General features: G+C 38.3%; 2 protein-coding genes across 7 annotated transcripts in view; one reads left to right on the forward strand and one right to left on the reverse strand.

The window, feature by feature from the left end:
* wt1b (WT1 transcription factor b) overlaps nt 1–23,781 on the reverse strand; it is a 117,125-nt gene that overhangs the window by 84,444 nt on the left and 8,900 nt on the right. For all 6 annotated transcript variants that reach the window (XM_087292490.1, XM_087292485.1, XM_087292460.1 and 3 more), the window contains exon 3: nt 21,395–21,536. The gene's annotated coding sequence lies outside the window, so the exon portion shown is untranslated. The remainder of the gene's footprint in view (nt 1–21,394; nt 21,537–23,781) is intronic.
* On the forward strand, nt 1,119–22,440 carry qser1 (glutamine and serine rich 1). Its single transcript, XM_087293425.1, has 13 exons — nt 1,119–1,541; nt 5,767–5,867; nt 5,947–6,102; nt 7,494–10,940; nt 11,047–11,294; nt 11,583–11,699; nt 11,793–11,926; nt 13,027–13,247; nt 15,038–15,175; nt 15,912–16,009; nt 18,402–18,548; nt 18,650–18,745; nt 21,402–22,440. The coding sequence occupies exons 1-13, from the start codon at nt 1,459–1,461 to the stop codon at nt 21,540–21,542; spliced, it is 5,127 nt and encodes a 1,708-aa protein (XP_087149551.1). The 5' UTR covers nt 1,119–1,458; the 3' UTR covers nt 21,543–22,440.

The raw sequence follows: 23,781 nt of genomic DNA on the forward strand, positions 1-23,781 counted from the left end.
GCGGATCGGTGCAGCAGCAGCAGTAATGCGATCGATGAACCATACCATTGAGGTAAAGAAGGTGCTAAGTCGAAAGGCAAAGCTCTCGATTTACCAGTCAATCTATGTTCCTACTCTCACCTCATGAGCTTTGAGTCATGACCGAAAGGACAAGATCTTGGAAACAAGCGGCCAAAATGAGTTCCCTTTCACAGGGTGGCAGGGCGCACTCTTATAGATAGGGTGAGGAGCTCTGTCCCCTGAGAGGAGCTCAGAGTAGAGCCGCTGCTTCTCCACATTGAGAGAAGTCAGCTGAAGTGGCTCAGGCATCTGTTTCGGATGCCTCCTGGACGCCTACCGAGGGAGGTGTTCCAGGCATGTCCCACTGGGAGGAGGCCTCAGGGAAGACCCAGGACATACTGGAGGGACTATGTCTCTCGGCTGGCCTGGGAACGCCTCGGGATCCCCCTGGAGGGGCTTGAGGAAGTGTCTGGAGAGAGGGAAGTCTGGAGTTCTCTCGTAAGACTGCTGCCCCTGCAACCTGGCTCAGAATAAGTGGACGTCGATGAGATGAGATATTATTTCTTAATTTTTAAAAGTAATGCATTACTTTACTTATTATTTGGAAATGTAACGTTATTATGTAACTCACGTTACTTGTAATGCCCTCATGAACACTGGTCAGGACAATGCTTCTCAACAAAAAGTAAACCATATCACTATCAATAAAAGCAAGACAGCTTGAAAGCTTTACCATCATACCTGTCTGAACTTGTAGGAAATTACCTTTATTAGCATTTGGTAACCTATTTCATTATATATATTACAAAAATAGTAAATTTTAGGCAAGTCTTAAAGTGCATTGTACATTCATCGCAATAACTAAATTGTTATATAATGTAATTTAAAAAAAGGTATAACAGTATTTCATACAGTAGCAAGTTTAATATAGTAAATATAAATAAAACTTGGAATATGAGAACAAAAAGAAAAGTAGAAAACGTGTAATTAGCTGTCATACAAATGTGTATTACAGCAATTAAGAGTAATATTTTGTAAGAGTTAGTAATATTGTATTATTTTTAGTAACTGTATCTAAAGTCTCCACAGGGATTCATGCTGCGCGCGCTCGTGTGTGTGAGTGCGCGTGCAGAAAGAGAGCGAGAGAGAGAGAGAAAGAAGGAGAGAAAAGGCTGAAAACTTCCAACTAAAGTTTGTCGGAAGTGAATGTTTGGGAAAAATAAAAAAAACGCCAATATGGGGACTTGATGCATTGGCGCTTCGGTCTCTGTGTGATTGTGTTTGGGGGCCCCGAGCAGTGATTCTCACCCTGCGCTTAATCCACAGCCCAAATCTGCCGTCCGGGACCAGCACTCGGATCACACACCGCGTTTGGAGAAATATGTGATTTTTTTGCACGCTCGGTTGAATGAGCGACTGCATCGGGAGACGCGCGTCATTCCCGATCCCAGGCGGAGGATGGAGAGGAACTACCCGAGCTCCAGCTTCACTGAGCCGGGCAGCGCGGCGGCTCAGACCGCGGGCTGGGCCTACAAACCCAGGTACGAGAGGGCGGGTCGCTTCCCGAGGAAAACTCCGGTGATGGAAGGCCTAACCAAACACACACACACACGTAAAAGTGTCAAGACACACATAAAGGCAGACTCAACGGTGTTAATGCGTTTATAGCTCGACTTTTTCGCGCTGTGTTGATGTTTGCCTAAATCCTCAAACCTCTGACCACCTTTAAATGCGCATTGCTCTTACGGCGTAATCATTATTATTCATTGCATTGTATTATTTTGCGCATGAATCATCAGAAAGTTCAGAGTAAGATCTGTGTCAGCTGAATTGTACTGTCATATGTGAAGTTATACAGCAGTCTGAGTGTGTGCAGACATGGTGGAGGTTTGTAAACAATTGATCGATCAGTGTTGCAGAAGGGCCACGTGTCTGCAACTTTACAAAAAGTGTGTATTTTGTGGAAAACAAATATATCTGTCATTGATTTACCTTCAAATTTCACACTTTTGGTGTCATTGCATCATTTTATATGCTTAAAATGCTTCCCTTTATCTTGCAACGGCGTTCAAGTCGGTTAATAAATGTAATAGTCGTGATATATAATAAGTGTAATAAATAAGTGTGAAAACAGTGCATGTGTCTGAATGTAAACAGGTTGCAAACCTCTGGTAGATGCATTACAGTTGACACACTTTTTTAGCGTAGAGGAATACTTTAAAGCTATTCTTTAAAATACTCATTATGATTTACTGTACTTTTCATATCTAAATCTCCCTAAAACTTGAACACCTTGAACCGTGAAAAGATAATGCTCCCAGTTTATTACGTCTATGATTACTGTAGTCAACGTTTGAAGGGAATCAAAACCTCAAATCCTGAACCTATTCAACAATAGCCATTCTTGTCTTAGGACAATTTTGTCTATACGTTTTATAGTAATTCTTATGTACATTTTCAAGTTATATTCCAGCTTATCACAATATACAAGAAGTTTAAGCACCAGATGGTTTGACAATCATAACAAGGGACTTTAAGTTTATTACACTGTCATAGCATGCAAAATGCATGGCTTTTAAATGGTTCTGATGAGATTTAAATGGACACAACACAGCAGAGATCAGTGGCCTTAATTTAATTTTATGGCCAGTGAGCAGGAATGAGATTGTGTTTTCTCTTTTTAAAAGAAGTTAATTGAGAATGTTGTCTAATGGTAAAACACAGTACAGTTTGATAGGGAGAATAGTTATAGCAAATATACAAATATTTACATTATTCTAAAATATAGACACGTCATGTTTTTTGTTGGGGTTAATATTTCTGATGGAGCTGTTGACGTGGAATTGAAGCAGATTTTGGTAAAAACCCAAACAATACAAACATAATAATAAAAAAATCTGATAAATGAGTTCTGTGTAATAACAATGGAACAACAAAAGGAGAAAGTTCTAAACTACTGAAATTTAATACTTTATATGAAAGACTTTATTTAAGGATGGCAGCTTAAAGACGCGTCTCATATAGAGAATGAAGTCACATGCATTGCTCAGATGTGATTTTTTTTCAACAGATTATAAAAATCTTGACGTTCTTTGGGTTTTGTCTATCAAATCTGAGCTTTATTTTGTTTCCTCTATTGGATTCAAGTCAGGTGATTGGCTGGGCAAATCCACAGAATCCACAGCTTGATTTTCTTTCTCTGAAAGCATTTGAGAGTTTCCTTGGCTGTGTTTTGGATCAGTGTCTTGCTGAAATGTTCACCATGGTTTCATCTTCATCTTGCTAATGTAGATGTTAGACTGAAGCATCTCATAATCATTTACAATTAGGAAGGGAAGGGCAAAGAGTTCCTAAAGAACTACTGAGAGATTTTAGCTGCTGTCTGGGCTTTCCCTTTCTTTCTACACCTACCTTTCTTCATGTGTTCAACACTTTTCTCCTGTCATTTCATTTTATTACTTAACTGACTTAACTAAACATTTATTACATAACTTAATTTGTAAACTAATCTGACTTAGTTTTTTTTTTTTTTTTTTTGCATATATGGATTTATTTGGTTGTTACGAACATCTGGTGAAAATTTCAAGTCAACAGCACTTTTAGAAATATGTTGATGTGCTCTAAACGTATTTTGCCCGTTGTATATATATATATATATATATATATATTTTTTTTTTTTTTTTTTTTTTTTTTTTCCTCCACTTTTTAGAGCAGTAATTACTAACATTGTCACGTAAAGCCCTTTTGACATCCTTGGCGTAAGTTAGTCTTTTCAGTAGTTGTTTCTTTCACATTAAAACGATCAACTGTCACTTACAAATAAACATCCAAGTGTAAATGTTGGTTCAGCGATTAATCCTCCTGCTGTACTACTAGTTGAAATCAATCGATTAATTGAAATAAACTGATTAGAGCAAGCTGATGGAAATCCACTCTATTGGTTTGCGATGTCCGTACACAGATCCACACTGAAGCCATTAAAAACAGCTAGGAAACCAATTCCCTGGCTGTGACATTTACTTATGCAGATATTTATTTGGCAAAATGTATAATACAGCCTTGCCTCTATTTAGCAAGAGATGTGAAATTACAGCAGACAGACTAACCAACTGAAATAGTTTCCATGTGTTTTCTCCATCCAAACTCTATTATCTTTGTAGCTTATGCCTTTTTTTCAATTTCACTTTTTTATGCCAATTTGCACATTTAAAATAATGATTGTTTATTTTATTGCAGTACATTTATGTCAGTTTAAATATGCACACTATAAAACAGCCAAATCTATGTTTCCTCTACCAGCATATAAAATAGGCAGCCACTGCCAGCATCGTTGCCAACTTGTGTAACTTCTACTATTGTGTCTGAAATAGTCTGTTTTTGTTATTCTCTCTGATCTATAATAGAGAAGATCATTCTATTGACCTTATTCTTGACGTACGAGTGGGTGCACCCATTGCAATCTATTTGGCTCGAGACTTCCGGTCTCATTTACTTCCATTGATTTTTAGACATAAATGGCCCATTTCCACTGGCTGGTACAGTAGGGGTCACCTTTATCAGGCTTGCATTTCCACTACCAAGGGTACCCTTTTTGGTGGGTGTGGTGTCTGACAAAGTTCAATCTACGTCATTCTTGCTCGAATAAATGTCAACAGTAAAGCTGTACAGGTCGTTCACAAATCACAGAGAAGCATTTCTCACAAAACAGATGCTTTATACATATAAATGCTTCTGTATAAATGTTTATTACTAACTTTTCTATGAACAGTACTTGATTGTAACTGCAGATCAATGATGGTGTGAAATAACCTACTGTAACATCTACAATTATATAAAATAAATAAATAAATAAATAAATGCAACATACATGAACACATACAGACCCTTACAATCTGGAAGGATCAGATGTCGAAGACACTTCAATAATCACACACACGTTATTATCATCAGCTCATAAAGTTCAATATAACAATTATAGACGCAATCGCAAGCTCCCTGGAGAAAGCTAAAACCGCTCGCACTTTTAGACGGCCTTGTAAAACAACAACAAGACACAGCAGATTTTGTTCTTCTTGCCTTTGTGGCTGTTCATCAAGACATTGACAAGGTTTGTTTGAGCTTGTTATTATATGCAGATAGTATTACGATGTAATGTCTCGTTGTGTATTTAAAGCATGGCGGTTCTTTTGTTTACACTCTGGCTAGCTCCACCAGTTCGTGATGTATCTCTGTAACCAATCAGTGGTCAGGTGCGCGTGTAGCTCCACCTTTTTGTACCCTTTCGAAAGTGTGCCGAAAAAGTGGTACGGTTCAGTTAGGTACGCCATACCATACCGAACCATACCGTACCACTCAGTGGAAACAGGTCATAAAACAGCTTGTTATGCTGTCTGATGTTGCAAACTGATATTTTCTTATATTATTAATTTACTTTTTATGTAGTCATTAACACACTTGTTTTTTAGTGCAAGTATATAAATGTTTTCTGCCTTTTATCATTCCTAATAATTTCTCCCATAGGCAACTGAATCGGAACTTATAAAACAATCGCAAAAACGAGTGCACTTCCGCGTTAAAGAATAAGGTCAATATAGATCAGTGGTTATACTATAAATGAGTTTTTGTTTGAATGTGTATGATAAGCGCCACATAATATAATGTGCATGGTCCTTTCCTAAAACTAAAGATCTTTGTATAAGCGTAGTGAATAGTTGTGGCAGGATTTTTTAAATGTACAAAATCTCAATTGACCTTTTTACTTCATAGTTCAAGTTATGGTTCCACACAGTTGGACTCTGAGCTGGTCCAGCGGCAGAGCTTTGCCTCTAGTCACCAGTCTACGTTTACCACCACGCACCACCCCACAGGTGAGCAAAGGGGCTCAGGCTGGGAAACAAGTATAGTCATTGCTTAAAGTCGTTGACAGCTGTCGTATGTTTCTTTTAGGAGTGTTCGACTCAAATCAGCACAGCACAGCCAGCAGCAACACTACTGAATCATCGATTATGAACTTCCTCTCTGCTATTGAATCTCGTAGCCTTCAGGCTGGACCTGCTGGCTCTACTCTTCTCCCATCATTTCGAAGCCCCTCCTGGCAAACTGGTAAAAATATATTAGGTCTCTCTGTCTAATTTCGAGAAGCCCTGAAGTCTACTCAAGGGTCATGTCGTCATGTGTTTTATATTTTATTTTAATAAAATGTTCATTTCATCCTTTATTTCTTTGTATTATATGTTAGAATTTTATCTGATAATTTTTAACCTACCCTATTTGCTGCTGGGTCACTTTTTCCACTATCGGACCCAATGGTTCTGTAATGTGATTGGGATGCTGACAAGGGAGTTGTGGATCCAAATACAGGTTTATTGAACAGAGAATGCTCAGGCGAGCAACAATCAACACAGGGCAAACAGATGTATTTAGTAAACCGAGAGTCAATGTCAAATAACAGGCGAATGGTCAGTACAGGCAGGCAGCAGACAACGTAAAACAAAACAAGGGTCTAAACCGGCAAGACAAGGCAAAGGAAACGCGTCGTAAAGTTCACAAACAGATAAACAAGGCTCAGCAGAGAGTTGTGTGTGTTTGCTGTATAAATAGTTCATGTAATCAGTTCATGAGCAGCTGCCAGCCGTGAGTGTTTGAAATCAACGAAATGAGGAACAGGTGCGTGCGTGCGGTGCTAGACCGGAATTGTAGTCCATATACTGGCAGATTTGTAGTTCTTTATTGAACTGTGTGTCTACTAGCGATTTGTAGCCGGGAGATTGCTGGTGATCATAACAAGTTCTCTTTGCTTAACCATTTGCTTAACTTTGCATAACTACAACTGGAACCACACACCTGTCTGTTATATTGACTGTCATAATGGCCATTTGGCACAATAGTGAAAAAGTAGTCTATAACTCCTTTGTAAACTACTATGCATGTAAAATTAAATAGCATGGAGGAATAAATAGCACATTATTTACATTGTAAACAGGGGCTGCAGTTTTGTTTGTCCGTTATAGTTTGTATCAGGTCATCTATTGATAACTTTTTGCAATGCTTGCATAATTACATTGTGACAGTTTTACAAACACAATCCTAGCTAAAATGCACAACTAAAACTGCTACAGTCATACCAAAGGGATCAGGTACTTCTGACAGTTGTATGTGGAGTGGCAGGTGGTACACACAGAATGGAAAGGTCTTATAGCATTAGTTATTCTGGTATTAAGTATAAATAGCACAAGTCCCTCATTCTCCAATCTCTCCGCTCACTGTTACTGGCCATGCCATATTTAGTTTCAATAGAATGCCTGTTTGCACTAAAGTAAGTTACAGTATAATTGGCACAATGAACTTTTATCTAACAAAATCGAGCAAAGATTTGATTACTTATGATAAGACCCTGTTTTTAATGTGTTCATTTATTGCGTAAGGAAGCATAATGACCTGCAAATTTAGTACTGCCTACAGTACACAAAACTTTTAATATTTTTCTCTTGTAGGTGCAAACTCCTCAACAGAGCTTTTTCTTACTGGAGCCCTGCACCCATCAGGAACGTTTCCGACACCATCTGCGCTTTCATCCTACCAGCATCCCAGTGCCTTTCCTACCAGAAGTTTCACCACTGCATCAGCACTTGGTGTTCAGGACAGCACTTTCAGCTCTTCAAATGGTCTGCTATCCTCTAATGACTCTCTGCTTCAGCTCAAGTCTTCTCAGAACACAGTGCAAACTGCACTTGCCTTTAGTGGTACATCTCTTGGGGTTGGCTTGCCACCCCAGTCCTCCACATATCGCTCAGCACAAGAATCAGCCCCACATCTGCTTCAACCCCAGTTCAGTTTGCTGTCTGCATCCTTGGGCAGTTCCCAGCAAGCCCCTCAGCCTTACAGTGGCCCGGCTTTCTCAGGCTCCATTGAACGAGCACTTCAGCGTGAATGTAGTGTGATCAAGCACCACCAGCGGCCTTCTAGCACCCAGCCAGTACAGGAGCAGCTGGCCAACAGTGCTCAGCACTCTCTACAGGGTTATCTGCATGATGAGAGTGACGTTTCATATCAACAGGACCTGTCCCCGCACACACCCGTACCCTGCAGTCCGGTGGGTGACCCTTCACCCCTAAATGGCACTACACAACAGAAGACAGCTTCTCAAACTCAGGCCTATGCTTCTTCTGTCCCCTCCCCTGGGTTTTCCAGCTCAACTGGAGTAAAGGTTAAAGATGGTTCTTCCAGTATAGCACAACATCCCAGTGAGGACACAGACTCTCAAGTCCAGACAAGCTCTCCAGGCCTGCAGCCGCAGAGCTACTCCTCTCCAACACAGAAACAAAGCTCAGTAATCGCTAGCCAGTTGCAACCATACACATCAACGCAACTTACAGGCCTGGTTTCCGTTAGTGCCTCGCATACTTATATCACATCTCAAAGCCTGTCAAATAGCCTCAGCCAAACACAAGCCTTTACTTCTAGTTTGCCTGAAAAACTTCCTTCCATTTACAAAACTCTCTCATCGTTCGCTAGTCAGTCTGAAGCTGAGACATCTGTAAGCCAGTCTCATATTTATTCCTCCAGTCAGCAGCAGGATTTGCACCCTTCGGGAAACAGGGAAGGGTATGAGACACATGTGCAAACTCATTGCATGGGAAGTCCTTCTCAAAGCTATTCTTCCAGCCACTCTCAGGGCCTGCCAACCATTAGTTTCTATACCCAGGGGCCGGCATCTGTTAGCATACCTTCACAAAACTATGTGTCAAGTCAGTCTTTAACATCTGTCCCTTCCTTCTCATCAAATTATTCCCGAAGTTTATCATCCTCTAACCCAGGACAGGACTACGTCTTAATGCAGTCCTCTCCTGGTAGTAAGACAGACAATGCTCTGTTACAGCAGAAGTACTTGTTATCTGTCCAGTCGTCAACCTCTTCTGCTGCCACTTACACCAAGGTCTTACCAAAGGATCAGTCCTCAGTTGAGATTAAACCACGCCAAGAAGATGAGCAAATGTTTCTTCCCTCAAAAGCAAGCTCTGGAGAGCTTCCTCTTGAGGATGTGCAGGCATTGCAAAAAGGCTCTTTGGTAACCTCCCCTCAAAACATTTCAACCAGTGAAATTGGAGAACAAAATAGTGCAAAAAATGATATTTATGTAGTTTCGAAGATGGAAGACAGGCACAACACCCCAAGTGTTATTCGTAGTAACTCTCGAACAGAGGAGCAGACCCTTTCACAGATGGAAAACACTAAAGAACTCACTACCAATGCCAATGCTAAGAGTATTCCTTTGTTAATGCACTCCTCCACCCTTGCACCCTTGAGTGCTGATCAGCTGAAACAGCATACTTTACTTCTGAAAGGGTCCAGTTCTCAGCAGCAGAACCATCACGAACAGATAATACAAGTTCAAACGACAGATCCCAGACAGCTGTCTGAGGGGCAAGCACAGTTCATCCGGGTTCCCAGCACTACCCAAGTTCTTCTCGATCCCTCCCACATGATCGTTCTGCAACAGCCTGTGCTCACCACAGCACAGAATCAGCCCAAGCAGACTATGTACATGCAGTCTGTACCAGTCCAGTATGTCCATATGAACAGCGACACTGTTAATTTGACAATTAATGGGCGTCACAACCAGCAATTTGTCTCTCACCAAGTGCCCAACTCAACAGGGTCCACTAAAGAAGACCCAACACTAAAGGACCAGTCAAGTCCTCATGACATAAAGCAAAACTTTTCCCTCAATTCTGTATGCTTTTCAGACTCCATGCTTTTGGCAGATGAGAGAAACATACTCTCAAATGTTGATGACATCCTTGCTGCTACTGCAGCTGCCTGTGGCGTCACACCACAGGACTTTGTCAAATCCACATCATCTGATGGTGACATGTCATCAGTAGCCAACCCTGTAGACTCCAAGTGCAATTTTCAGTCACCTGAAAACCGACACAATAGTTTCCCATCTCAGCATATGATAATTAACCCACAAGCCATGACTGTAATTGGTGCTCAAACAACATACTCCAAAGAAGAAACTGAGGGACATCAAGTGTTTACACTTTCACACTCTAACAACCAACCTGAAGAAAGATGCAAATCTGCACAAGATATATCTGATAAGGTTGCAAATGCCCATGAGAAAAGTGATGTGTTATCCAAAGGACGTTTTGTAAACTCTAGCAATGGCTCTTTGAATACTAATGGACTTGCTATAAGTAATACAACCTCAAATGATTTTAATTTGGCTAATCAGCAGCAAAGCCAGTCACCACATCATATTACTGAAAATGTTTCAAGTAATCTAAGCCAACAAAAAGAATTGAAAGGTTTTAAAACCAATGATAGTATCATTGAAAATTCAACTGATGGCCTTGCAAAAAAACGATCCAGATCAAAGGGTTCATCCAAGCAGACTGCTGAAGATGAAAATGGTCAGCCTAAATTTCAGAAGAAAAGCATACAAGTTAAGCGACAAAATTCCCGTGCCAATGAGACTAGTACAACCTCCGCCTCAGAGGTTTCCCATGATAACTTTCAGCAGCAGGAGAAGATGCGTCAGAAGTTAAAAGAGGTTGAGGAAAAACAGCCAGAGGTTAAAACTGGATTCCTGGGCTCCTTTCTGGACTTTCTGAAATCTGGATCCAGACAAAACTTATCATCTCCACCAATACGGTCACCCAATCGCACAAGGAAGTCTTCAGCCTCCAAGAGGCCTCCTAATCCATTACTTATTCCCTTTAAACCTCCACCTCCTGTAACCCCATTGATATCCCCGGAACCTCAAAGTGTCATTTCTACAAAGCGACTTGATGAAGAGCTCCAGAGGAATCTGGAAACCCTACCATCATTTTCCTCTGATGAAGAAGATTCGGTGGGGAAAAACCAGGATCTTCAAAAGAGCATCACTTCTGCACTTTCATCTTTAGACGAGCCCTCAGACAAAAAACAGAAGTTGGGTATGGAAGACATTTCAAAGCCTTTTATTTAAAAAATATGAACTATTATTGATGTACTGACATTCATGTATTTTATGGAAACACTATTTGATCAAAATCATTTCAGGTGACAATGTGAAGCAGCTTCAGACCTCCAGCACACAGCCTGTAGTTGTGGACCAACAGAAGTCTGTAGAGAAGATTTCTGCTGAGGATTTACTGAAGGATGTGCCTACAGACAAGCTGGCGGTTCAGCTGAATGCAGTTGCTATCGAAGGCCTGATTGATGAGGAGCTGTCAGATAGTGGAGGGGAGGGCATGTACCGAGAACGTGATGAGTTTGTGGTTAAGAACGAGGACATTGAAAGGCTAACGGTATGCTGCTGTTTATGAGCCAATTGATGTCATCATAAAATCAACACTTGCTTAAATGATCTTATTGATAAAAGTGATTCATTTTATGGAAATACAGTGAGTTGTGAATGACTGTATATGTTGATTCTTAATTGTTAAATTTTTTACGTGACGTATCAGTTGTTGCTGAGCAGTTAGTGACGTTTTCACCTACCTTCTTTTAACTTAGACGAAACCCAGACAGCCTAACTGTGTTTCATCAAACCCTTTGTCTCTGTAAGCCTTTGATGTGTTGTGTTTTGGCTGTAGGTCACATTGAAGGCAGGCGTCGAACCACCAGCCATCTGGAAGGTTCAAAAAGCCCTGTTGCAGAAGTTCGTACCAGAGCTCAGGGATGGAAAACGAGTGTTTTTTGCCACCAACAGTGTAAGTGCTAATGCATAACATATAACACAGCAAACTTCAAATGCATGTCTGAAAATGCTGTGAACAACTGGCAATGTCATGTGCTCTTTACAGTATCTGGGGTACTTCGGTGATGCTAAGCTCATGTACAGGAGAGTACATGTCAAGTTTCTTGACACGGTCAATAAACGCGAGTATGTTCGGGTTTGCAGCAGAAAACCACAATGTAAGCCCATGCATTCAATGAGGTACGAGCCATTTCTGTCTTATTTATTAATGTGAATCCAGTTTTTATTGTGAAAAGTTTGGTTGTGCACATTTCATTATTAGGATTTTTTCATGACAGACCTGTTGCTGGTGTCATAAGCAGGACTTTTCCTCCTTATACTTATCCTCTACATTTTTTAAGTTCCACACCCACATCTCATCCTTTTAACAATAAACGGCGCATAGAACTAAAGCCACTTTTCCACTAAACATCACAAGTATGGTTCACTACGGTTTAATGCTGCTTTTTTTGCTTTACCGCTCCAATTTACTAACGTTTAAAGTGGGTGGGAGTATGGATATTGTTGCACCACATCTACTGACATCATCATAAATGCTTGAAAAACAAATGTGTGACAGAAACCGACCCACAACACAGAGGCAATAGATGCTACAGATGCAATAAGCACTGGCTGCTGATGACTATTGAAATATAGTCTGTGATCAGATGTGTGTATAAGTGACATTTTGGTAACAGTGTACACTACCTGACAAAAGTCTTGTTGTTGATCTCAGTTGTAAGAGCAGCAAATAATAACTTGACTTCTAGTTGATCATTTGGAAAAATGGCAGAAGGTAGATTTTTCTGATGAATCATCTGTTGAGCTGTATCCAAATCATCACAAATACTGCAGAAGTTTTGGCTTCTGATTTTTTTTGTTCCTCATTTGTTTGCATCTCACAATGCTGAAGAAAAGATTTGTCGATGCTTCAGTTTTATAGTGACTTAAAAAAATCACCAACTGTTTCTGAATTCAGGAATTTGACCAGTGTGTTCATGGAAATGAATCGCACGATTCTCACCATTTATATGGTCGAATGAGTTAGCAATCATGTTTTTGCTGTTATCCACTAAAATGTCAAGCTGAGCCACATGCCTCTATTGTGCAATCCCACTCAACCAAATATTTTTCCATGACACATCAATCTCCTGCCAGTATGTTTGAAATGTCCAACATCAAACTGATCCCACACATTTCGGTTTAACTCAAAACCATTCTTTTGTTGACTGTGCTGTTAAAGTGAATGTACATGTTAGACCCCATAAATGACCTTATCTGTGATCTTTGTTTTTTTTCAGAAGCTCTCAGGCTAAAGCTCTTCTGGCCCAGCGATTCGCAGCGGCGACCGCATCAGACTGTGCTACGCAGAAAACAGCACAACAGAAAGCTCTATCGAAACCCAAACCCAAGCAGCCCAAAGCCAAGGCTGAACCGCCTCCTAAAAAGAGAAAGAAATGGAAAGAGGAGTTCACGTCGTCTCCTTCTGACTCCTCGCCGGAGGCTGTGAGTGAGGATGATGGTGAGACGCGTGACAGAAAAATGTAACTTGTACATCAGTGAATGGGAAAGGTGGTAAATTTTCAGCTAATTGAACCAATTGTTTCACAAACTGATTCATTGTATAAAATAATTACGGTCTCCACACACTAAGGACATCTGCTGGGTAAAGCTGTGTAAATGCAACAGCAAAAATACGTTCAATGAGGTGTTCGACAAAGCGTGACCTGAAATGTCCATAAATACTAACAACACTCGCAGCTGGGCATTTTAGAACCGCATTTCTGCAATGCAAAAAAAAAAAAAACGATTGGGTGGACACGCGCCCTAACACTAAACTTTACAGTTTCATTGGGTAATATTGAACTAATAATAATTTGTCTTTGTTAACAATTATTGAAGCTTTTAGTAATACATTAGGTCCAATTTTATATTGAGGGGCCTTAATTACTATGTTCTTGATAAAAAAAAATAAATACAATGTACTTACTGTACTGTATTCATAATGTATTGCAGAACACTTCTACTACTCTTGAGGTGGGATATGGGTAAGGGTTGGGACAGTTTTGGTGGTATTGGTAGGTTTAAGGTGTAGGGATGATCAACATTGTAAATACAGAAATTAATTACAGATGTACTTGCATGTATTTAATCAATCATGAGTACTATGTAAAAACATGTATTTACACATTAAGTACATTGTAACAAATTATTCATTTAAGTGTACATGCATATTAGTTAGACCACCACAGTAAAAAATGGGACCATTACAAATGTATAGAATGTAATAAATGTTTTGCCTAAAAACAGAAACTGCACTCATCTTATGTTAATTTAAAATTATAAAACTGTTAAGCATGTTCTTAAACAGTGCTGATTTGTCATTGTGTTCACATGCTCAACAGAAATGACCGTGATTGGCCGTAAAGGTCATCAGTTCATCAAACTAACCACTGTTTACTGAGTGTAACCACAAATACAGGGACACTGAAGCGTTTTACGTCGATTAGCTGATTCGTCTTTAAGCTGACATACGAGCGATCCTCTGATGAATCAAGTCTTTAAAATGCTTTAGTGTCCCTGTATCTGTGGTTACACACGGTAAACAGCGGTGAGTTCGGTGAACTGATGGCCTTCACGGCCAATCACAGTCATTTCTGTTGAGCACGTTAACACAATGACAAATCAGCAAATGACTGACCTATAAAAAAAGACAAAAAAGAGTAAGCGATCATATTAAACTTTATTTAATATGATTAAAAACTTGCTGGCCAATGGGTAAAACCTAGTAGTTTGAAGGGTAGTGACAAAGTATACGGATTTAAAATGACTTTTAATTTGCTGCGCTGTATTTCTTTTATCTAATATATCATCAGATGATTGTATATATTTTTGATTGTATAAGTTTTTTATATAAACTATTGTTTCACTGAATATTATTTTTAGTTGGAGTCTTCTGTCAATCATGTTTACATATTTAAAGAAATAGTTCAACCGTCATCATTTACTCAGCCTTCACTTTTCACAAACCTGTTTGAGTTTCTTTCATCTTTATTAACCGGTCTGTAATGACACAAAAGAAGTTATTTAAAAAAATGCTGAACCATTCAATGCTATCCATTGACTTCCATGATAATTAATTTCACATTAAGAAAGTCAATAGTTACTGTTTACTAACATTCTTCTTTTGTGTTTAAAAGAAAAAGGTAACACAAAGGTCGTGAACCACCTGAGGATGAGTAGATAGTGAGAAAATGTTGATTTTCGGGTGCTTAACTATCTATTTAAATCAGTCCTATCTTTTGTTTTCAGAGTTTACACCACCGGTTCCTTTCGCCTCTCGCTTTCTGAACACCAGAACGATGAAGGAGACTTTTAAGAGCTTCGTAGAGTTGCTGGTCAGCGTAGCTCTGGACGCAGACGTCTTGAACGCACTCGAGCGAGAGAACGGTGAGGAGTCCATCATCAGACTCTCTGTTTTGTTGATGTGGGTAAACAAAATTGCCACTTTAGCTCTCTAACGACAAATTTCATTGGACGTTTCAGCCTACAAGGTGTTCATTTATGAAAGACCAATTAACCATGTTGTCCAGTTAAATTTGTCTTTTGATAGCTTAAGTGGCAGTGTGCCTACATTTTCTGTTGTGTAACTACTTTTTACATAATTTGGGCTGTACATTTTTAAATGTTATCGGTCAGGAAAGTACTTCTACTTGGAAGTTCTCCCTTACTGTGGATGTACTGCATTTGCTAGGTATTTGTTTGGGTAAACTTAATAGATGTTTCATTTTTTGAGTATTGTTTCATTTTTTTCCTTAAAAAATTACAATAAGTCAACATAAGAAAGGTTTTCACTTGACGTGACTGAAAATCAGGGTCATTACAATAAATATTAATTTACAATTTACTAAACAAAGTGGCACACTGTCACTTTAGCTCTCAAATGACTAATATAATTGGACAAGGTTTCAACCTACAAGGTCTTCATCCATGAAATACCAATTAACCATGTTATCCAATTAAATTAGCCTTTTGAGAGCTAAAGTGGCTGTGTGCCGAGTTTTGTGACATTTTCTATTGTGTTTGGCTTGATCGAGCACCTGCCTTTAGGATTTTCCTAGATGTGCACACTCTTATGTTTTTCCATTGTATATGTGGTAAAACTGACTGACATTTTTGTTTGCAGATGAGCTGCTGCTGCCACACATGAAGAGGGTGGATGGAATGATCACAGACAACAGGCGGAGGCTCCTGCCAAAACTACGCATGGGTCAGATCTTCAAAGTGAGTCACTGTTTTCCATTTCGACATCAGGGTTCTGCTTTAATGTATGGTGTTAATCTAATATAAAGTGCGCCTATTATGCTACTATGAAGTTTCCTCGTTTAGTTTTGGAGGTCTCCCACAATAAATGATGTACATCCAAGGTTAAATTACACTTACATGGTCTCATAATACAACTTTAACATCATCTAATTTTTAGGAACTCTCAAATTAGTCTGAAGATTCATCGTTTAGGAGTGCCTGAAGTATTGCTGAACTGAAACAGTTTTGTAAGGAGGAATGGTTCAAAATCCCTTTTGACCCTACTACAAGAAACTTGGCTGAGGTTATTGCTGCCAAAGGAGGGTCAACCAGGTGTTAAACCCAAAGGTTCACATACTTTTTCCATCCTGCACTGTAAATGTTTACAGGTTGTGTTCAATAAAAACACAACACAAAAGTCTTAGTATAAGCAGACTGTGTTAGTATTATTGTGAATTGGATGAAGATCAGAACACATATTATGTTCAATTTATGCAGAAAGGGTGTACATACTTTTTTCTTGCAACTGCAACTGTCCCTATTGATTTTCATAGTATTTTTTTTCAATGGACAAAAAGTCAGTGGGGACAACCAACTTTTTAGTTGCCAACATTTTTGAAAATCTCTTCTTTTGTGTTAACACAAAAACAAGCTGAAAACAAATGTAAAGCAAATGGTTTCCATGTTTAGAGTAATCTATCCGAAGACTAATGAATCATAGGACTGATGGAAAAGTCCAATACACAAATACGCAAAATCAATACACAAATATACTTCATTGAACATGTATTCTTATTATTCCATGTAAATATTTTTTGGAAGGACACTATATACTGTATAACTGCAGGTTAACTACATTTATATACTGCCAACCCTGTACACAACTTTTCTGTAACTGTCCCCGTTGACTTTCACAGTATTATTTTTTCAGTAAACAAATAGTCAGTGGGCACAACCAACGTTTTGGTTACCAACATTCTTCAAAACATTTTCTCTTATGTTCTGCAGAGAGAATAAATGCACACAAGATGGAAACATTGTTAAGCAACATTATGGGGTCATCTATCCCAATACTAATGAATCATAGGACTGATGAAATTGGCCAATACAATAATATAATTCACTGAACATATTATTATTATTATTATTATTATTATTATTATTATTATTACATGTAAATATTATTTCTTTTGGAAGGAGACTATATAATGTATACAGACTATATTTCTCTACACAGATGTACTTGAGATCCTAAATTCAGGTTTTTAGCTATTCAAATATGCAGATGATATGGCACTTGTTGGTTAGTTTACCAGAGATACATTTTAATACATTTTTAGGTGGTTATCAGCAGAAATAAACTAGTTCTTACTCAAGGGTTGAAACTTCTGGTCCTTGAGGGACATAAAATAGAGACAGTTGAATGTTTTACATATTTAGGAACATTTATTGATATTGAATTGGCATTTGCTGGAAATGTAGAGTGTATTTTTTAAAAAGCAATGCAGAGATTATATCTTATTAGGAGGTTACAATTTAGTGTGAGTCGAGATGGTAGACAAGAATTTGGTTGAATGTGTTGTGAATTTTAACATGATTTCTGTATCGTAAAAATAGCCAGTCCATCTGTAGGTAAAGGACAAATACAACTAAATGAAATGTATTTATTGAGAATAATTGTGCCATTAGAATTTTAAATACTGGCTATGAATAGGGTTTTGAGTTTTTAATATGATTTATGTGATGATATTGAATGTATTTGTGTTGCCTGTTTTTCTGTGATATGTATAATGTGAACGCTGATCTGGTTGTGTGGTAAAGCCAAAGAAAAATTTCTACTTGTGGATAAAAGTAAAGTGCAGGTTAACTACGTTTATATACTGCCAATCGTCTACACAACTCCTAAACTTTTACTGATTTTGACTGAATTGTAATGATGTGCACCTTTTGTGAAGCTGCTTTGGAATGATAATTATTGTGAGAAGCGCTACAGACCATTTCAGTGTGGTGATGTCATTGGCCCATGAGCATTTCCTGCTTGTTGTCAAACTATTTCATAACTGTAACAAGAGGCAATTCAATCATAATTTAATGTAAAGCAGCTATCATAACATTATTTATCAATATGTGGCTCTTTTTGGATTCTAGCCATAGTTAGCTATATAAATTAAAAATGTAAAACAGGAAATATGTTGGGACCATTGTATTTGTTTATATCCCTCAAAATGGTCTACACTTGAACTGAATATATATATATATATATATATATATATATATATATATATATATATATATATATATATATGAAAACACACAAGTGCATTTGTTTACAAGATGTAATTATTTTAATTCATCTTGTTTTGTCTGGCAGAACGCATTAGACTGTTTTCCTGAGCTGTCTGTGGTCACCGAGCTGAAGACAGACTGTGAGACTCCTGTTTTTAAAGTCCGGTTAAGTGGAAGAGCTTATAACAAGAAAACTATGAAGCCCTCAAAATCCCCCAGCAAACTTCCCCTGGTGAGTATTGCTGGCTGTTTTCTCAACTAGTTTAATTTTTGACCACTAGGAGGTGAGCTTTAGATCACTTCAGACACTTTCATTTCTCCTCATTCCTCCAGGAATACACAGTGGATCAGCAGAAAACAAAGTGGTTCTCTCTGTATCACTCTCTACAACACTATAAGTACCACACATACCTGATGTGTGTGGAGGAGGTGAGGCTTCATTCTGTTTGTTTGTGTGTGTGTTTCTGGAAGGATAACCAATCTACCAGTCCTTGCTGACAAGCTCTGGGAATATTTGAAAGTTATCTTGTTTTGACTAGCAGGGTTCGTATCGGTATCAGCTCTGACGTGTCTTGTTTTATCCTCTGTGGTAAATTACCTTGCCTTTTCAAATGGTTAGAAATACGTAACGGTGGTTGCAGAATCAGTTGTAATAAAACTAAAATCATGATACAGCTCAGTGGGATTATCAGATCAGAGGCTGTGATGTTAGTGAATTGAATACTCTATATTTTGGTATGATGTGCGTTTCAGAGTGAAGAACAGCCCTGTGCCACACACTCACCAATTTTACAGTGTTTTAGAGTGTATTTGTAGTATGAATGTTGACTAGGTTAAATGTAGTTAATTGTACTTAAATGTGCCCATGATATCAATATTGTACATGCTAATTATCATGATATATTGAATATTTGCAGGGATTGACATTAACTTTTTTGATCACCAGCCTCTGTGGCAACATTACTAGTCACTCTGTATTTTTGTTGTTGGAAAAATATATTTTATATGCATAAATTTTCCATGCTAAAATTATTTGATTTAAAGTATGTGTTATGTCCACATAGGGATGCTCAAAATAATTGATTAACCGTTAACCGAAAGGGTGTGTTTGTAACTGATTAATGGTATCAGTTAATTGATTAAAAAATATTATGCTATATATTTTTAGAGTTTGGCTGCATGTGGGGTCGATCGAATGCATTTTTTTTTGCGTTAAGAGGGGCATCTTTTGAATGGTTTACCAACAGCCGCAAGTGTTTTGCGCGAGGCTCATCCCAGAGCAGCAGTGTTTGTGTTGTCAAGACAACTACAGAGAACTTTTAAAGGCAGAGACTAGTGCTCGCTGATTCAAGTAATCCAGAGCTGTATGACTTAACAAATGTTGAATATCACAATATTATTATATATTACAACTCTAACAAGATAGATAGCGAAATTTATTTTATGTTCCTAGTGACATGAAAAAGTGCACCGCGCTTCTTTTTTCCTTGTCAGCATTAAAGTCGGTGAGGTGCGCCACACGTTTTTGGAATGGAAAAGCGTGTTTGCTGTGATTGGCCCCTTAATGTGCAACTGCAACACATATTTGTTAACTCGTGGGATGGTAACGTGTAACCACACGTGCCTACAGACATATTTGCCAAAGAAGCAAAATGGAAGAAGAATATTGCTGTTTGATACAGACGAGTTGATGCCAAATACTGATCGCCTTCTGGATCTGTGTCATAAACACAACAAATAGGCTTTTGCTTTCATTTTACAGCTTATAAAGCATATGTGCAAATTAATGCATATTTAAACAACAAAACTGTAAACAAAAAGTCAACATATGCGCGCATTGTCATTGCCTTTTCATCACCGCAGTGCACTTGAACTGTGAGTCAGAGAGGAAACTACATATCAAGACATAATCTTGAGACATAAGAACGTCAATTCTTTTTAAATTTAATACCAATTTAATCTTAATCTGACCAGTTAATCGTTAATATTCGATTAATAGTGGCGGTTGTCGGTAAGTTAACCGTAATGAGCATCCTTAGTTCACATGCCTTCTTAACATTTTATTTTTAATTTCACATGACGTTTTAGGGCTCAACACGAAGGATTTACCATTTTTTCTCTGACCACACCAAACTAATTATTCCCTTGCCAAAAATGTTAAAAAATGTGTCAAAACAACCTAAATATAGCTGTTCACATACACTTTTATTCAACAAAAATGTTCTTAAAAAACAATTGACATTTTAAAAAATGATTCTCATTTATCTACAACTATACACAGTAGTTTGTCCAGGTTAAAGGTCCCAGATCATCAGGTAACTATAGATAAATGACTAATTAATCTCCTATTGAAACGATGCTACTGTAAAGGATGATAATTAAACCATATTAATAAAAATAACTGCAAGTGAAAAACATTCTGTGAGCGATAGTGAGAGGATGATCATGTGCACACGGTTAACATTGGGCCCATTAATAATTTGTTCAAAGAATGGTTAACACTGCTTCTAAAAAAAATCTGGAGATCTCTTGAAAGCAGCAGGACTGTGGGTGAACGAGCACCGCTTTTTTCCAATCTATTTTAAAGAGAAACAATCGCACTAGTTGCGTTTTCAGGCACGGTTGTTTTGCGCAAGGAAACAGGAGCTTATAAGCGCTCGCGTGCATCACTTCAGCTGTGCCTCGCTCACAACATCAGTGAGCAATGATCGCCTGTGTCTCATTCTCTCTATCGATATTCACCTTTCTTTTGCTCGCTCGAACAATTATAAATCGGGCTGCTTCTCGGTTCTAAGATCACATTTGCTCGCATATTGACAACCAGTCTTAAACTAAAATTCTAATCTTTAGGGAGGAGGCAGCCAAAGTGGCTAGTGGGGGTGTCTGTCTAACCCGCCACAGCTGAAATCTACCTACATTTGGCGGGCTGGCAGGTGTTGAATTTGGCATATGACTAGTTGTTGCAACTAAACACTTTAACAGCTGGACCGTGGCATTTGTTTTCTTACGACAGTGGATTAATGTAGTGTGTTTTGCAGTACCATTGCACTGTGTGTCTTCAGTGTGTTTCTCTGTCACCTGTCAGATTGAGCTGTTGAAGTCGCGGGGGAGAGACCTGGGGCAGGAGGAGACGGTGCAGACCTGCATGGGCAACAGATCGTGGGTCGAGGGCCTGTTCGATCGCTTCGGGGAGCTTCTGACACAGGTGCAGCAGGCCTGCCTTTAAACAGAAGCCAAGATCATGCTGATCATATGAAAATAAGCATTCATAAATCTGATGAACCTGCATTACTGAGGACAGACGTCAGTATGAAGAGACTGTGAGGGTTTTAACAAAAGAAAATTAATAGACCAAACGGCTGCCTTTTCTGACATCCACAGAGACGATGGTTTTACACGACAACCTGTTTTGGTTGAACTAGCTGTAGTTGAGTATTCAATGTCCGTGTCCTTTTTTTATCAGTAAGGGCCAGAACTGATGATCTGTTATGAAATGCAGCGTGTCTTGCTGAGAACCTAATATCAGTCTGTAATTATGGTTTGGGTGAGTATAGAAACACAATTATACATAGATATATATGTAAAACATCCATTTTTTAAAACCGAATGCCAAATTTATATATGACACTGTACATTTTTGTATAGAGAGCTTGTTCGTCATTCTCATGGCGTGATATAGAACACTTACCCAACGTGCTTTTTAAACTCTGTCTGTTGTAACGGAGTTGGTGCAATTCTAAAACTGCTTTCGTGAGATTTCATTGTAATAAAAAAAAGCATTTACTTAAAACTATTTTCCTCGAGGTAAAATCTCTTTATACTTGTCTTCTCTTTCTTCTTCAGAACATTTATTTTATCTCACAGATAGATGTATTTTTCACTGAAGGAAATATTGTGGTCATTTGTCGTACGTTTGTAGACGGCCTATCCGTTTATGTCATATGCACATTGTATACAACATATAGAAATTACTTTTACTTGGTGATTCTGCAAATTTGCCGACGTTTTTAAGCGAATTACTGTGCCGACAGCATTGGATTAGTTTTTTGCTTTTTCAAGTGTAGCCGTGTTACACACTACAATGTTTTTTGCTGACATGTGCAAATAAATTTCCTACCAAATGAGCAATCTGTGTGAGTATATCATTTATACTTGATCAGAGAAGCTGATTGCTGACATTTGATGGCAGCAAGTGATAGAAATCATTTTTCAAAACCCATCTAAAAGTCATTTATGCGGATGATATTAGGTGCCAATTTCAGCTCTTGATGGCTCCTTATTTTGCAACCCTGAAGCAAGGAATTGACTGCGTCCCAATTCGCATACTTGTACTATGCCCTAAAAGTGTGTATTTTTATTGTGAAGAAAAAGTATATACTTTTGATTGTGCAACAGAAGAGCATGCAAGCTTTGGGACTTACTACTTCCATGTTAACAGATCGTTATGTTGCTTAGTTATGAGCTCTGTCAATCATCTCAACACATCGTCCACATTTCTTTCATATTTAATTATCTACCTTATTGGAGACGCAGCAGCAGGTTACTCCGCCATTCATGAGAAATCTCCTCAGGTCTTTGGATAATTATGCATTCAGAAGTTTGTCAAAACATATCATCATATAAGGTCACATTGCTGTTGCAGATATATAACATGGAAAACTTGATTTAAAAATTCTCCATAGATATTAATTAATAGTAATTTAAAATAGTATTAGTAAACCATCCTGGAACCTTTGGCATACTCTTCGACATACTACAATTTGGGACATAAATATTCTATTTTTGAATACTATTCAGGACGGATGGTATGCGAAGTTGGGACAAAGCAATTTTCTGTGTCCTTTCAAAGTCACTTAAATCCCCTCTCTTTCCCGTTCTGATGCTCGGTTTGAACTGCAGCAGACCGTCTTGACCATGTCTACATGCTTAAATGCACTGAGTTGCTGCCATGTGATTGGCTGATTAGAAATGTGCATTAACGAACAGTTGGACAGGTGTACCTAATAAAGTGGCCGGTGGGTGTATGTGTAAAAATGAAAGTCTTTTCCATATAGTTCCCATTTAGATTTGTTATTGGGACATTTTATGCAGGTTCTTTTTTTAGTTTTCAAAAACTAACCTTACTAGAAATTTGTATGGATGTTTTTAAACAATTTATAAAGAAACTAAACGAGAAAATTCTGGGAATATTATTCTAACCTAGTGGGAACATTTGCTTTCCATGAAAAAAAGGCTTTGCTAGCTAACCAACAGGAAACATTCTGGGAACCAAAAATTGTTAGCTGCTGTTACAGTATAATACTATAAAAGAATAAAAATGTTATTATCTTTTACTTAAGTAAAACCACTCGTTTTTTATTCTTTGAAGCGGCTTTCAGTAACCACTGATCTTTGTGTTTTGTCTGTGCTTTTCAGTCCACTTCAGATTGTCCTGCTATCAGCATTCTGCTATCAGTTCCCAGCTA

Source organism: Danio rerio, chromosome 18, assembly GCF_052040795.2.
Source record: "Danio rerio strain M-AB ecotype USA chromosome 18, GRCz13ab, whole genome shotgun sequence".
Lineage (NCBI taxonomy): Eukaryota > Metazoa > Chordata > Actinopteri > Cypriniformes > Danionidae > Danio > Danio rerio.